The sequence below is a fragment of the Trachypithecus francoisi genome, unplaced genomic scaffold (genome assembly GCF_009764315.1).
Source record: "Trachypithecus francoisi isolate TF-2019V2 unplaced genomic scaffold, Tfra_2.0 Lachesis_group3, whole genome shotgun sequence".
In the NCBI taxonomy this organism is placed as follows: Eukaryota; Metazoa; Chordata; class Mammalia; order Primates; family Cercopithecidae; genus Trachypithecus; species Trachypithecus francoisi.
In genome coordinates, this window is record NW_022681468.1 from 121,977,569 (window position 1) to 121,990,517 (window position 12,949).

A 12,949-nucleotide genomic window follows, 5' to 3' on the forward strand; every position below is an offset into this window, starting at 1 on the left:
TTCAAATATTTGAACAGAGCTTCACTTGTCCACCCCACATACCTGTTGCTGACTATAAATGTCATATATTCCAGGAGGAACTGCCACATTGGCACTGTCAAAGACACGTTTACCTCCAGATTTGGTACTATAAAGATGAGCTAGTTCAGGCTCAGAGCCCAGGATGGGTATGTCTAACATATCAGCCACAGCTAAATCATCTCTGTGGAGGAGCCCGCTGACGATGTAGGCCTCTGTTCCTCGGATGAGATTTTTTATTCTTTTGATTGCCTTGGGACTGTACATCAGGTGAGTGGCCAGGCACATATGATGCTTCTGGGGGAAGATCATATTATTCTTGTTAAAAAGTGTTCTTTTTTCTAGTCCATACACCTAATTTATAATGTTGCACATAATAAATACATTATTAATAGCAGGCTGGGTTATGACCTATCCTGTTGTTTAGCAGTTTAAATTGATAAAAGCTGTTGGGGTGAGGTTCCATAATCGCTCACATCTTTAGTGTGTTGGAAATAGGCTCACTGGGAATAGAACTAATTACTACACATCTGTATTTATTTGATCCACGTGGAATTTTCCTTCTGTCAGAAGGAAAAGAGGCTGGCGGCCTTTGGGTAATAGTGATTCATCTCTGCAACACTTCTGGCATGGTTTAACACTAACGTGTCTGGAAAATCAATACAAAAAATGAAGAAAAAAGCCCCATAGCATCCTTTACTATATAGATTCCTACTCTGGCAACTGTTTAAATGCTTGAGTAGAAAAAAGGCACTTGACCTGACACCCTCCTTCCAAAATTCTACCACTAAATCTGCTTCAGATAACATGCACTTTTATAATGATTATCATGGTTCTAGGCAATAACTCTGGAAAGGATTCACAAATAGAAAATAATTGAAAATTTCAGCAAGACTCAAATTCATTTTTCAGTGAAAAACTCTTTTTGTTTTATTTTTGACTAGTTAGACCCAGCTCAGCAATACATGTGACTGTCTTATTCAATTAAATAAATAATTCTAGCTAGTCGATTGGGGGCAGAGGAAACAGCTGGATGGTCAGCATACACCAAAACGAACACAACCGTGTTTCTGCTTTCCAGAGGTGGGGACACAAATAACAGTTAACACATAACTGAGATGGTGCAGAGAAGGGCTGTAAGGATCTGCCAAGTTCTCAAGAGGCATGCTGGTGGGGAGAGCTGGAAAGGTAAATACACATTCTCCATGTGCCTCCGTTTCCTCATCTGTAAAATGAGTGCAATAATAGTATCTACCTCATAAGGATGCTGTAAGGATTAAATGAGATAATGTATGTAAAATATTTATAACAGTGCCTTGGATACAATAAAGACTTAATGAATGTTAGCTGGTACTATTATTATGAAAGAGGTTGGGGTTGAGGTGAATTCTGAAGGATGGGTGAGATTTTATCAGGTGAAGATGGGCATGGGAAAGACATTACCTAAGGATAGAATAAAATAATCCAAGATTGTTTTCCTCCCTCTAGAGAAGAGGGCAGCATGGCACACAGGAAAGTGATGGGGCTTTAAAGTGAAACAGGTCTGGCTTTGAATCCAGCTCGATCACTTATAAGCTCCATTAATGTAGGCAAGTAACTTAGACCCCTGAGCCTGTTTCTTCACTTGTTAAATAAGAATAAACATTACCCATTTGTTGGGGTTGCTCTAAGGCTTTTAAAATAAGATCACAAATGTAAAATTCCTAGTATGATACACAGCATTGATACTCAACAAATGGTAATAATTATTATTATAGAGAAAACCCTCTTAAAAATAAAGTCAGGTTAGGCGCCGTGGCTCACACCTGTAATCCCAGTACTTTGGGAGGCCATGGCGGGCAGATCACTTGAGCCCAGGACTTTGAGACCAGCCTGGGCAATGTGGCAAAACCCCCTATCTACAAAAAAATTAGCCAGGTGGTACACATCTGTGGTCCCAGCTACTCAAAGGCTGAGGCAGGAGAATCGCTTGAGCCAGGGAGGTCAAGGCTGCAGTGAACCAAGATCATGCCACTGCACTCCAGCCTGGGTGACACAGTAAGACCCTGTCTCAAAAAAATTAAAAATAAAGTCATTAAAATGTTATACAATTAATATAATGTAAAAGTGCCAGAGTCTCAAGGGAGTTGAAGGGATTTTATAGACTAGCATCTACTACCCCAATTCTAGTGAAAAATTGTCTACTTACTGCAGCATAAAAACATGGAGAAATGCTAAGTGATTGTTTCAAGGACTATCAGATGCACCAGTTTGCAGATTGTCAGAGAGTATAATTCCTGAGTATGGGAGAAAGAGAACTGGACTGGGGAGAACACCTGCATTTCAGTCCTGAATTTGTGACTTGCTAGGTGATTTAGAAAACTCAACCTTTCTGAGTCTCAGTTTCTCATATTCAAATGAGGGGTTGGATGAGAAGTCCCTAGGGTCCTTCCAGCTCTGAAATAACTTTCCCTTTAAAACAAGAGCTCTTTTGGACTTACTGCTTAATGGGTACAGAGTTTCTTCTTGGGATGATAAAAAGTTCTGAAATTGATAGTGGCAATGATTGTACAACAATGTGAATGTACTTAATGCCACCAAACTGTACTTAAAAATGGTTAAAATGGTAAATTTTGTGTTATATATAATTTACCACAATTTTAAAAGGCAAAAAACAGAGCTCCTCTGAGACGAGGATTTACATGATTTCCCCATTGGGCCCTTCCTCCAGATTAGGTGTTCTATTCCAAGTTCCTTAGATCTACGCAATATGCCTTTTCTACTGTAATTTTAAATCCTTTTTTTTTTTTTTTTTTGTGGAAGCAGGGACAGAGTCTTACTCTGTCACCCAGGCTGGAGTGCAGTGGTGCAAACACGGCTCCCTGCAGCCTCGACCTCCCAGGCTCAAGCGATTCTCCTATCTTAGCCCCTCAAGCAGCTGGGACTATAGGCACGTGCCACCATGCCCAGCTAATGTTTGTATTTTTTGTAGAGACCAAGTTTTGTCATGTTGCCTGACATGGCAGGCTAGGTCGCAAACTCCTGAGCTCAAGCGATCCACCTGCCTTGGCCTCCCAAAATGCTGAGATTACAGGTGTGAGCCACTGCACCTGGCCTTAAATCCATTGAAAAAACATACTTCTGAGAATGCAATTCTAGGAAACCCAATGTTCCATTTGACAATGGCCAGTGATAACACCTGGCAGGTTTGTGTTTTCCATCTGGTTAGTCACTGTCTTTCTTCCTTGTTTATTTCACTATTTTCTTTTTCCCGTAAATTATTCCAATGAAGACATGTAAAAAAATTGAACTGAATAGATGACTTGAGTTACGATGTCTGTGGTGAGCTTTTCAGGGCACCCAGAAGAGGATTCCAAGGCAGCAATCTTTTCATGGTAAGTTCACAAGATCAAAGCCTTTGACGTGATCTCTCGTTTGATTCATATGACACTGAATCAATTAGCTATCCCTATTTTGGAGATGGGGAAATTGAGCCTCAAGTGATTTGCTCAAAGTCACACAGCTAATAAACAGCAGAAGGAGGATTCAAACCCCGTTAACACAGTTGACATGCCACTGCTGCCATAAGTTCCTTATTTTATCGAGTGAGTAGTAAAGACCTGGTGGGTTTTTGAGATGTGAAGGAGGATGGCAGACGTAGCAATAGAACCTAATGTTAACATTCTGAGCACATTTCCAGCCAGGATGGAGTTCCGTCTCCTCTAGGTTTGCTTGTTTCTATTGGCAAGTACTCTACCTGACTCAGTATTATAGTCATCTGCGGGCATGCCCTAGAGTCCAGGCAAGATGCTGCCACAGTATTGTGTTCTATATGTGTTTAATACAGATTTAAATGTGAATGAGTGATGGCAAAGGATGTATCACTAATCACAGGTCTTGTGTGACCTTTTGGAGAACATCAGTATCATCAGATCCAGGCAGTGGATTGACACAGATGACAAAATCTAAAATGTTTCTAGTTCCATTGAATTATGGCTACATTTAATTTATCACCACTGATTTTTTTTTGACTTGAGATAAAAGGTAGTTGTTTAGGATGTCTTCATAAACACTGAAATGTCTAAAAATAGACATAATGACTTTTATAAAGAGCACATTTTACCATTACAAATTCAAGAATCATATGGTAACTTGGAGAGATGTACAAACAGATTTTTGGCATGCTTTTAAAAATCTCATACCATCCGTTTAAATGAAAATCAGCACTGATACAATTTCTCAAACCCATTAAAAACAAATAAAGCAATCCCCCAACATGAACAATAACTGATTTGAAAGTAAGAATTTAATTTTTGCATTTTTAAAAAGTTGATTGCTTATGAGTAATTACTCAAATAATTTAAACTTGAGCTATGAGGAGAACTATTAAGTACTTAAAACCTTGCCTGTTTGTTTCTACTCACAAAGATGTAAACCAATACTATGTGCATCTGTGAGTGCCTGTCTCCTGCTTAGAAGCCAAATAGTGGACTAGCAAGGGTACAGTTCTCAGGTAATAGGATGATAGAGTTGAAGATGACTCTGAAATGATCTAATCCAGGATCTCATTTTATAGATGAGGATCAGAGGACCAGAGAGGTAAGGGGGCTTGCCCAAGGCCCCAGGTCATCCAGGAGCAAGGCAGTCATTCCAACTCATGATACTGCCCTGGGGTAGAGAGATTTTGGTTCACACTCTGGCCTTACTAGTAACCTTGGATTAGAAAGGGAGTATTGGTTTCCTCAGCCATAAAGGGAGATGGCTAAAAAGAGCTATCTTTCCATCTTGATGCATTATTCTGAGAATCAAATGAGAAACTGGGCTGGGCACAGTGGCTCACGCCTGTAACCCCAGCACTATGGGAGGCCGAGGCAGGCGGATCACTTGAGGTCAGGAGTTTAAGACTAGCCTGGCCAACATAGTGAAACCCTGTCTCTACTAAAAATACAAAAATTAGCTGTGAGTGGTAGCACATGCCTGTAATCCCAGCTATTGAGGAGGCTGAGGCAGGAGAACTACTTGAACCTGGGAGGTGGAGGTTGCAGTTACCTGAGATTGCACCACTGCATTCCAGCCCGGGTGACAGAGTGAGACTCTGCTGTCTCAAAAAAAAGAAAAGAAAAAAGAAAGAAAGAGGCCGGGCGCGGTGGCTCAAGCCTGTAATCCCAGCACTTTGGGAGGCCGAGACGGGCGGATCACGAGGTCAGGAGATCGAGACCATCCTGGCTAACACGGTGAAACCCCGTCTCTACTAAAAATACAAAAACTAGCTGGGCGAGGTGGCGGGCGCCTGTAGTCCCAGCTACTCGGGAGGCTGAGGCAGGAGAATGGCGTAAACCCGGGAGGCGGAGCTTGCAGTGAGCTGAGATCTGGCCACTGCACTCCAGTCTGGGCGACAGAGCGAGACTCCGCCTCAAAAAAAAAAAAAAAGAAAGAAAAGAGAAAGAAAGAAAAGAAAAGAAACTGTATGCTAAGAATCTGAAAAATGTTAGTTTTCTCACTTTTTTTTTCTCCCCAATCTAGTGACCCTTCCCCATTCTATGCTTCTTTAATGTATATGGGCATTTCAGATGTGCAGAAACTCCTTACTAACAGCTAGCAGCCATTAGATCAATTTTCTGGCTGGAGAAAATCAGGAATTTAACTATACACTAATGGTAGTTCTTTTTCTTCCTTGCACCCTAATGTCCATAGTAACTATGTCAGTGAGGCCAAGCAATAACTAGGAAGCATCAAAGAAATTCTTACATTGGTGGAGGATATTGGAAGGTTCCCAAGAATGTACATAAGTGGCAGTGATTTGCCACTTGTCCTTTCTTTTGCTTCCCCAGTCCCTGTCCTTGCTTTCCTCTTTCACAGCCAAAAGTGCCAATGAAACAAAACCGAGCAGAGGGTTTTTAAAGGAATACTGAGGCGTCCAGATATGAAAAAATAAAATGTTCATTTTGGTAGAAAAGAATAAATCCTGACAACAATTCAGTGAGTATCAGCAAAGTAGAAATGCTATCGAAACCCTCCCCAGTCCTGGCAAGACTTTCCTTAGGTCCCTCCCCCACCCCCACTTTTTTTTGGTCAAATCATGGTACATCTGAAGTGTTAATGGGTAGTCACCCAACACATAGGTGTTCCCTATGTAGAGCATGCAATCACTTTGGCAATAGAGAGACAGTTGACTTTGGTGCATTTCAATTGTAAATGAAGACAGCTATCTTTAATTACACCAAAAAAGTCTCCTCAAAAATGCATAGTCCATTAGGTATTAAACTGTTACCTGGTTAACATGGAAAGTTTAAATTCTTGTTAAAATGTAGATAAATTCGTTTTAAGCCATCTTTTGTACTGCCTTATTCTAGAACGCTGCCTTTATCATTCCATGAATTTCCCAAACGCTCTTGTCTAGGAATAGGATTCCACTCAGAATTCATTCCATTCACTAAAAAATCAGCACAATTAAAAAAAAAACAAAAACCTGAACATTTTTCATTAGGAACTATCTGATATGGTAAATCAAGCCAAATTCCCCTCAGGGGAAAAGACATGGAGTACCTGTGTGGATCAGAAAAGAGAGGGCCTGGTCTAGTTCTGCTCCTAACTAGTTTTGTGACTGTGGGCAGGCCCAGCCTTTCTCTGCCTTAGTGTCCTCCACACAAAATGAAGAAAAAGGAATGTAAATGTTATAAATCCACCTACTTGATGGTACCACCTAGTAACTGGAATTAGGCTACGACTACAGAGAAACTGGGCAGGGGTAGCTCCACCAAGTCTGAAAGTTAAACTGGAATATTTATTTCCTACAGACCAACTAGTAGTCTAATCAGTAAAGCTGTTAAACTTGCAACAATATTTCACTGATGTGTACCAGAGCATTGCAAGTTATAAAATTTCCAATTTAATTTTACTGCATCCCTGAAACTGTAGTAATTAGAAGACAAACTCACACGGAAGATGTTTACAGCTTCAGGGGTGATAATTTTGAACCTGTCCTGCAGGTCACTTCTGTCCTCAAGGTTCCCCGATTTGACGGCTGCATGTAGACTTAGGATTCTTTTGTAATACAGCACTAACTCATCATTCATATGATGGGAGCAGATGTAGATGACGTTCACATTGGCATCTAAAAACAACAGGCACAATGTTAATTACCGGTGTGAAGGTAAATGACATTATGAACTCTGGCAGCCGAGTGATGTTGTGCAGTTTAAAATAAAGAGCATATCCAAAACCCATGTTGAGGTTAATTTAGATTGGTTTTGTACTATCTGAGCAATCTAACCGGCTTTTTTTTTTTTTTTTTGAGACGGAGTCTCGCTCTGTCGCCCAAGCTGGAGTGCAGTGGCCAGATTTCAGCTCACTGCAAGCTCCGCCTCCCAGGTTCACGCCATTAGCTGGGACTACAGGCGCCCGCCACCTCGCCCGGCTAGTTTTTTTTTTGTATTTTTTAGAGACAGGGTTTCACCGTGTTAGCCAGGATGGTCTCGATCTCCTGACCTTGTGATCCGCCCGCCTCGGCTTCCCAAAGTGCTGGGATTACAGGCTTGAGCCACCGCGCCCGGCCTAACCGGCTTTTTTACAGTTCGGCATTTCTCTAAAGAAAATACAAATAACACCACCACCAAAAAAATAGATGCAATGATTCCTTCAGAAGGAGGGCTGTGAGATACCTTGGAAATGTACTTTCAAATAATATATAGGGATTTAGCCATACAGCTCCCATTAACATCAACAGGAATTGCATACTGCTTTAAAAATTTATTCCATTAACTTCAGTAAATTATAAAACAGAGCTATCAACTTTACAAAGCTGATGAAATTGCAATTTCTTATTCTGTATGGACTTGACAGGGCCAATTCAGGGAATGTCCTGTTCAAATAAATGGTCTGATTATAATCATAGCAATGATTATTTCAGGAAACCGGCCTTTCCCCTGCTTGATTCCCAAAGAGGGGTATATTACTTAAAAAGCAGGTTTTGTGATTTTTGGTTTAAAGGAAGCACTGCCTTAATTTAACTTTTCTCCTTCTTAAGATGTGCTTCTTACATGTAACATCACAAGAAACCCTAATTAAATATCCCATCCAAATGGAATAGTGAAATGAGAGTATCCACTCCATGCTACAGAATATTTCAGGGAGTATGAATAGGAAATCAGCAGTCAATAAAGTCATTCATTTGTTCATCCATTCATTCACAAAATAGCTGACTGGTCTGTAGGGGCAAAGCCCTTGGCTAAACGTGGAGGGAAATACAGCAATTATTGTGGGCACCATGAAGCACGCAGACTAGGTACTTAGAGAAGTTCAGAGGAGGGAGCACTGTAAACGTTTACTTAGGCAAGTAGGGCAAAGAGGGGATTTTAAGATTCCTCTGATTGGTTTGGCAGAGTATATATACAGAGCATAGACTGATTAAATTCTAGCTTTTTAACCTTTCTAAGCATTCATTTCTTCATCTGTAAAAAGGGGAATAAAACCACCTGGGGCATATTGTTTTAGACACTAGTAAATAAGTGAAGATATAGAAAGTATCTGGTGCAGCATCTGGCACATAGTAAGTGCTCAAGAAACAGCACAGGTGTGTGAATGTGCTCCTGGCCCACCCTGACTAGGCTGGCCAACAGTGACTCCCCAGCTGCCCCCACACCTACGTTTCTTTTTTGTTTGTTTGTTTTGTTTTTTGAGACAGAGTCTCACTCTGTCTCCCAGGCTGGAGTGCAGTGATGCAGTCTCGGCTCACTGCAAGCTCCGCCTCCCGGGTTCACGCCTTTCTCCTGCCTCAGCCTCCCGAGTAGCTGGGACTACAGGCGCCCGCCACCACGCCTGGCTACTTTTTTGTATTTTTAGTAGAGACGGGGTTTCACCGTGTTAGCCAGGATGGTCTCGATCTCCTGACCCTGTGATCTGCCTGCCTCGGCCTCCCAAAGTGCTGGGATTACAGGCGTGAGCCACTGCGCCCGGCTCCCTACATTCCTTTTGATCAGTGCCTCAAGATTTAACATAAAGTAGTGTCCTCTGTGTTCTATCTTATTGTTTCCAATCTATTAATCTTGTCTCTCCAAGCTCCTTAAAGGCAATGTTTGTACTATTTCTTATATTCCCCCAAGCCCTGGCACAGTGTGGAATATGTAGGAGTCACTCAATAAACACTAGTGAACTGACTGAAGGGATTATGGAGAGATTCGCAAAGTTGAGAAAGTCTTTTATGCCTAGACGCAAGGCATACAAAAGAAATCTCCCTCTCCAGAGACCTAAAGGGGGTGTTTTCTGAACTGGCTCAGTGCTAGGCCCAGAGCAGGTGCTCCATACATGTGAATATTTAGGTGGCTCCCATTTAATTTTGAAGCATAAACCTCAAAATAAATTAACTGAGGAGACAGTAAGTAAATAACTTGCATCCAATTGCTGAATCATCAAATTAGTCATCCGAAGTCTTGTGTTTTGAAGAAGAGACTAGCATCTAAACAAATTACAATAGAGGTTTTAAAAATCAAACTAATGAGTTTTTTTAAGTATGAAAGAATAGGGCAGAAAAACAACAAAAATAGCTTACAGACTAGCAGATGAAAAGCAAATTTTTTCTTGGGAAGAAATTTCTAGGTTACAAATGATAAAAGGAATCATGTTGCCAATTTCACCTTTCCTGTTCATTTCTGGCAAAGGAATACATATCACCAACTCTAATATTCAGTATGAATGGGTTTTATCATGGGTTAATTTTACACATGTTCAAAATTAACTGACAGGTAATTTTGGAAAGGAATTGATATGAAGATGAAACTTGCTTTGATTGCTAGTCAGTAATCAGTCACTTTCTTGCTGAACTCATCTAGGAACTAGCCATTGGGGTCTCCACCTGAGAACCATGAATTCACAGACAATATCTAGTGACAAGCCTTACCGGTATGACTGGATTATCTTTGTTTCCCCCGAATAGGAAAGAAAAACCATAAGGGATAATTATTTATTCTTCCATAAAATTATTACTTATTGTTCTAGTTTATTCACATTTTTATTTCACAAGAAAGTACTTTTGTTTATCTATTTCTAAACTTTCATTACTCCTCTTGAAGACATTTTATGATTGCACTGCTATATCATAAAGACTATGTACCAAGAAAAAGGCATTTGGCTCATAATCTCTCAGAAATGTTCATATAAGCAAAATATTCCATTGCAGGTAGAGATAGACTGAATTGTTGAGTTGTTTAAAATAGAAGTCTAATACTTTCAAGTCTTTTCCAATAATGAGAATCTTTTATAAAGAAATTATTTGGTGATGGCTTATACTATATATAGAAAGGGATATAAAAAGCTGAAGAAAAAAATTAATTCAAATAAATTACAGCAAAGTCTGCCCTCTGCTAAACTTCAGTGGTTTCCATCCAGTCAGGTTTTTAGTTGAAATAGCTTAATACTAACAAGTCAATCTTAAGTCATTAAAAAAATTTTTTTGTAATGCTGGAAAACAATCTTAGTGCCTAGATAATAGATTAAAGCAATTATGATTATTATTTTAGGACACTGTAAATTTCTAGTACTGATGTATTTTTTGCTACCAAATGGCATTTATAAAATAATAATGATGCTGAAATATATATGAATAATGTAAAGTATGTAATTCCAGGAAGCCAGCTAAGTTGGTCCTTGATCATTTAGAAGTCTTCCTTGTTTTTCTTAAATAAGGGCCAAAGAAATTGCAATTTAACAAAACAAAGAAGTTCTTATTTGATAACATAAAAATCTAATTTTTATGTAACCTTGAATTTTTGGCAAGTATCTCACAAACAGATTCAATGTTATTGCTTAGCTTTTGCAACCTATATTCTTAGAGCCTAATCTGAACCCGGGCCTCGAACAGTATCAACCAAAGCTGTCACATTCAGACATCCTTCTTGCCTGGCTCCAGATGGGTGTCTGACTAAGAACTGACCAAACCAGTATCAGAACTTGACTTTCACAAAGATGTATACATCATTCAATCAAGGTCTGTATTTCTAAAAATTCCCTCCATTAGGTACTTCATGTTTTCTAATAACAAGATGCTCTATATTTAAATAAAACCTTCTTTTAAAATTCTATCTTCATTTTCCCCTCTTTCTTCTTATGAAAACATGATGCTTCATTTCTGATACCACCTTTCACTCATTCCAGATATTATAAGAGACAAGACTGACTCGAATGTAAAATTTTGATTTCACTCACTGCAAGATTCAGTAAATAAAGAAGATTTTTGGTTTACAGGAGAGAAATTCTGATCCAAACCTGTAGCAAAGAGAATCTAGAAAACTGCCCAAGTAAATTGGTTAAAATGTCATTTTTTAATTCAAGCTGATTTTACTACAAATCTGGTTTTTAAAATAAAACATTTAATTGCCCTGTAAGTAGATTAAAAATCTGAGCTTTCTCCTTGTAGAGGAAAAAAATAATCAAAAAACAAACAAACAAACAAAACATTTTATCAACATCTACTGATAAACATCCCAAAGAGGCACTTGTGTAAACTGTTGACTGTACCTAAGATGTCACACAGCCTCCCCAGCTGCATGTTCTGCTGTGTGTTGAAATCGGCAATATGTTCTCTCACAGGCTGGGAATACCCTAAAATGCAAACAAGGTGTCAAAACCCAGAAAGTGCAAGTCAATATAGCACAAGAGAATTTCAAAATGTCACAGTCCATATTTCCAGGAAAACATTTTCTCTGAAGCATCTTACAGAAACAACCCAATCCCGAAGAATGAGGTGCTTGTTTCTCGGGAGAATTAAACATTATTCTGGAAGATGTGCTAAGCAACATACTCTGTAACAGAGGGGTTCACATTTTCCAATACCAACAAGGCTGCTAAGAATCAAGATGACAAAACATGGAGAAAATTTCTGACATGCAATGTGAATGTTTATAAGGATGCGTAAGAAAATTATGCTCAGGTTAAAAAAATATTGTTTTGACTCCTTAATGTGAGCTTCCTATGTGGTATTTTGAAAATGTGTTCTAGCCGGGCGCGGTGGCTCAAGCCTGTAATCCCAGCACTTTGGGAGGCCGAGACGGGCGGATCACAAGGTCAGGAGATCGAGACCATCCTGGCGAACACGGTGAAACCCCGTCTCTACTAAAAAAATACAAAAAACTAGCCGGGTGAGGTGGCAGGCGCCTGTAGTCCCAGCTACTCGAGAGGCTGAGGCAGGAGAATGGCGTAAACCCGGGAGGCGGAGCTTGCAGTGAGCTGAGATCCGGCCACTGCACTCCAGCCTGGGCGACAGAGCGAGACTCCGTCTCAAAAAAAAAAAAAAGAAAATGTGTTCCAGAATCATTCTTAAGTGACACACAGATTTCAGATAAATCCCTTGCTGTCAGGAATACATATTTAAATAATTCATATACTAAAGAAATCAACTTCTGCTCACAGTCAAAAGAACTTTTAACCTTCAAAGGGCAAGAAGAGCTAATGCAGTTACTTTGTCAGTACTAATAAAAGTCCTGCAGTTTGCCTTCATTTCCACTGGAAACAGAGCAGAAGGGAAAACACATATGGATTACTATTGTCCAAACATCTCTCACAAAAGAAACAACAGCGGAAACACTTTCTGCTGATATTTCAGGTCATTAAAAAAAAGTGAATCAAAACATAAACTTAAAAAGCATGCGTACTCACAAGCAGGTATAATTGCTTATATGAAATTCAACAACTGTAGGGGTAACTCTTTTTTCCTTCATAAAATTGCTTTTCACATTTTGAAGAGATGCTTCAATGCCTCCTTGTGGTTAGTGAGCCCAAACACATGTTTCAAGTGAAACTGCTCTAGATGAAGTGATTTTATATACCACAGTTTCAAGATGTGACATACATTTCCTTTTCAGAATAAGGAAAACTATAGCAATTCAGGCAGTAGGGCTTCAAATGAACTCTGATAATTGGCTCTTTGCTTTGGTGTCAGTGTTTAAACACTAGACAACGT

The 12,949-nt window shown here is 39.6% G+C and overlaps 1 protein-coding gene across 7 annotated transcripts in view; it reads right to left on the minus strand.

Moving 5' to 3' along the window:
- IQCH (IQ motif containing H) overlaps positions 1–12,949 on the minus strand; it is a 256,264-nt gene that overhangs the window by 99,599 nt on the left and 143,716 nt on the right. For 3 of the 7 annotated variants that reach the window (XM_033189641.1, XM_033189646.1, XM_033189644.1), the window contains exons 12-14: positions 11,509–11,592; positions 6,936–7,111; positions 43–315 (exon numbers count right to left, since the gene is read on the minus strand). In XM_033189641.1, coding sequence (XP_033045532.1) covers positions 43–315; positions 6,936–7,111; positions 11,509–11,592 — 533 coding nt within the window. The remainder of the gene's footprint in view (positions 1–42; positions 316–6,935; positions 7,112–11,508; positions 11,593–12,949) is intronic. The other 4 variants (XM_033189645.1, XM_033189648.1, XM_033189647.1 and 1 more) reach the window with 2 other exon arrangements.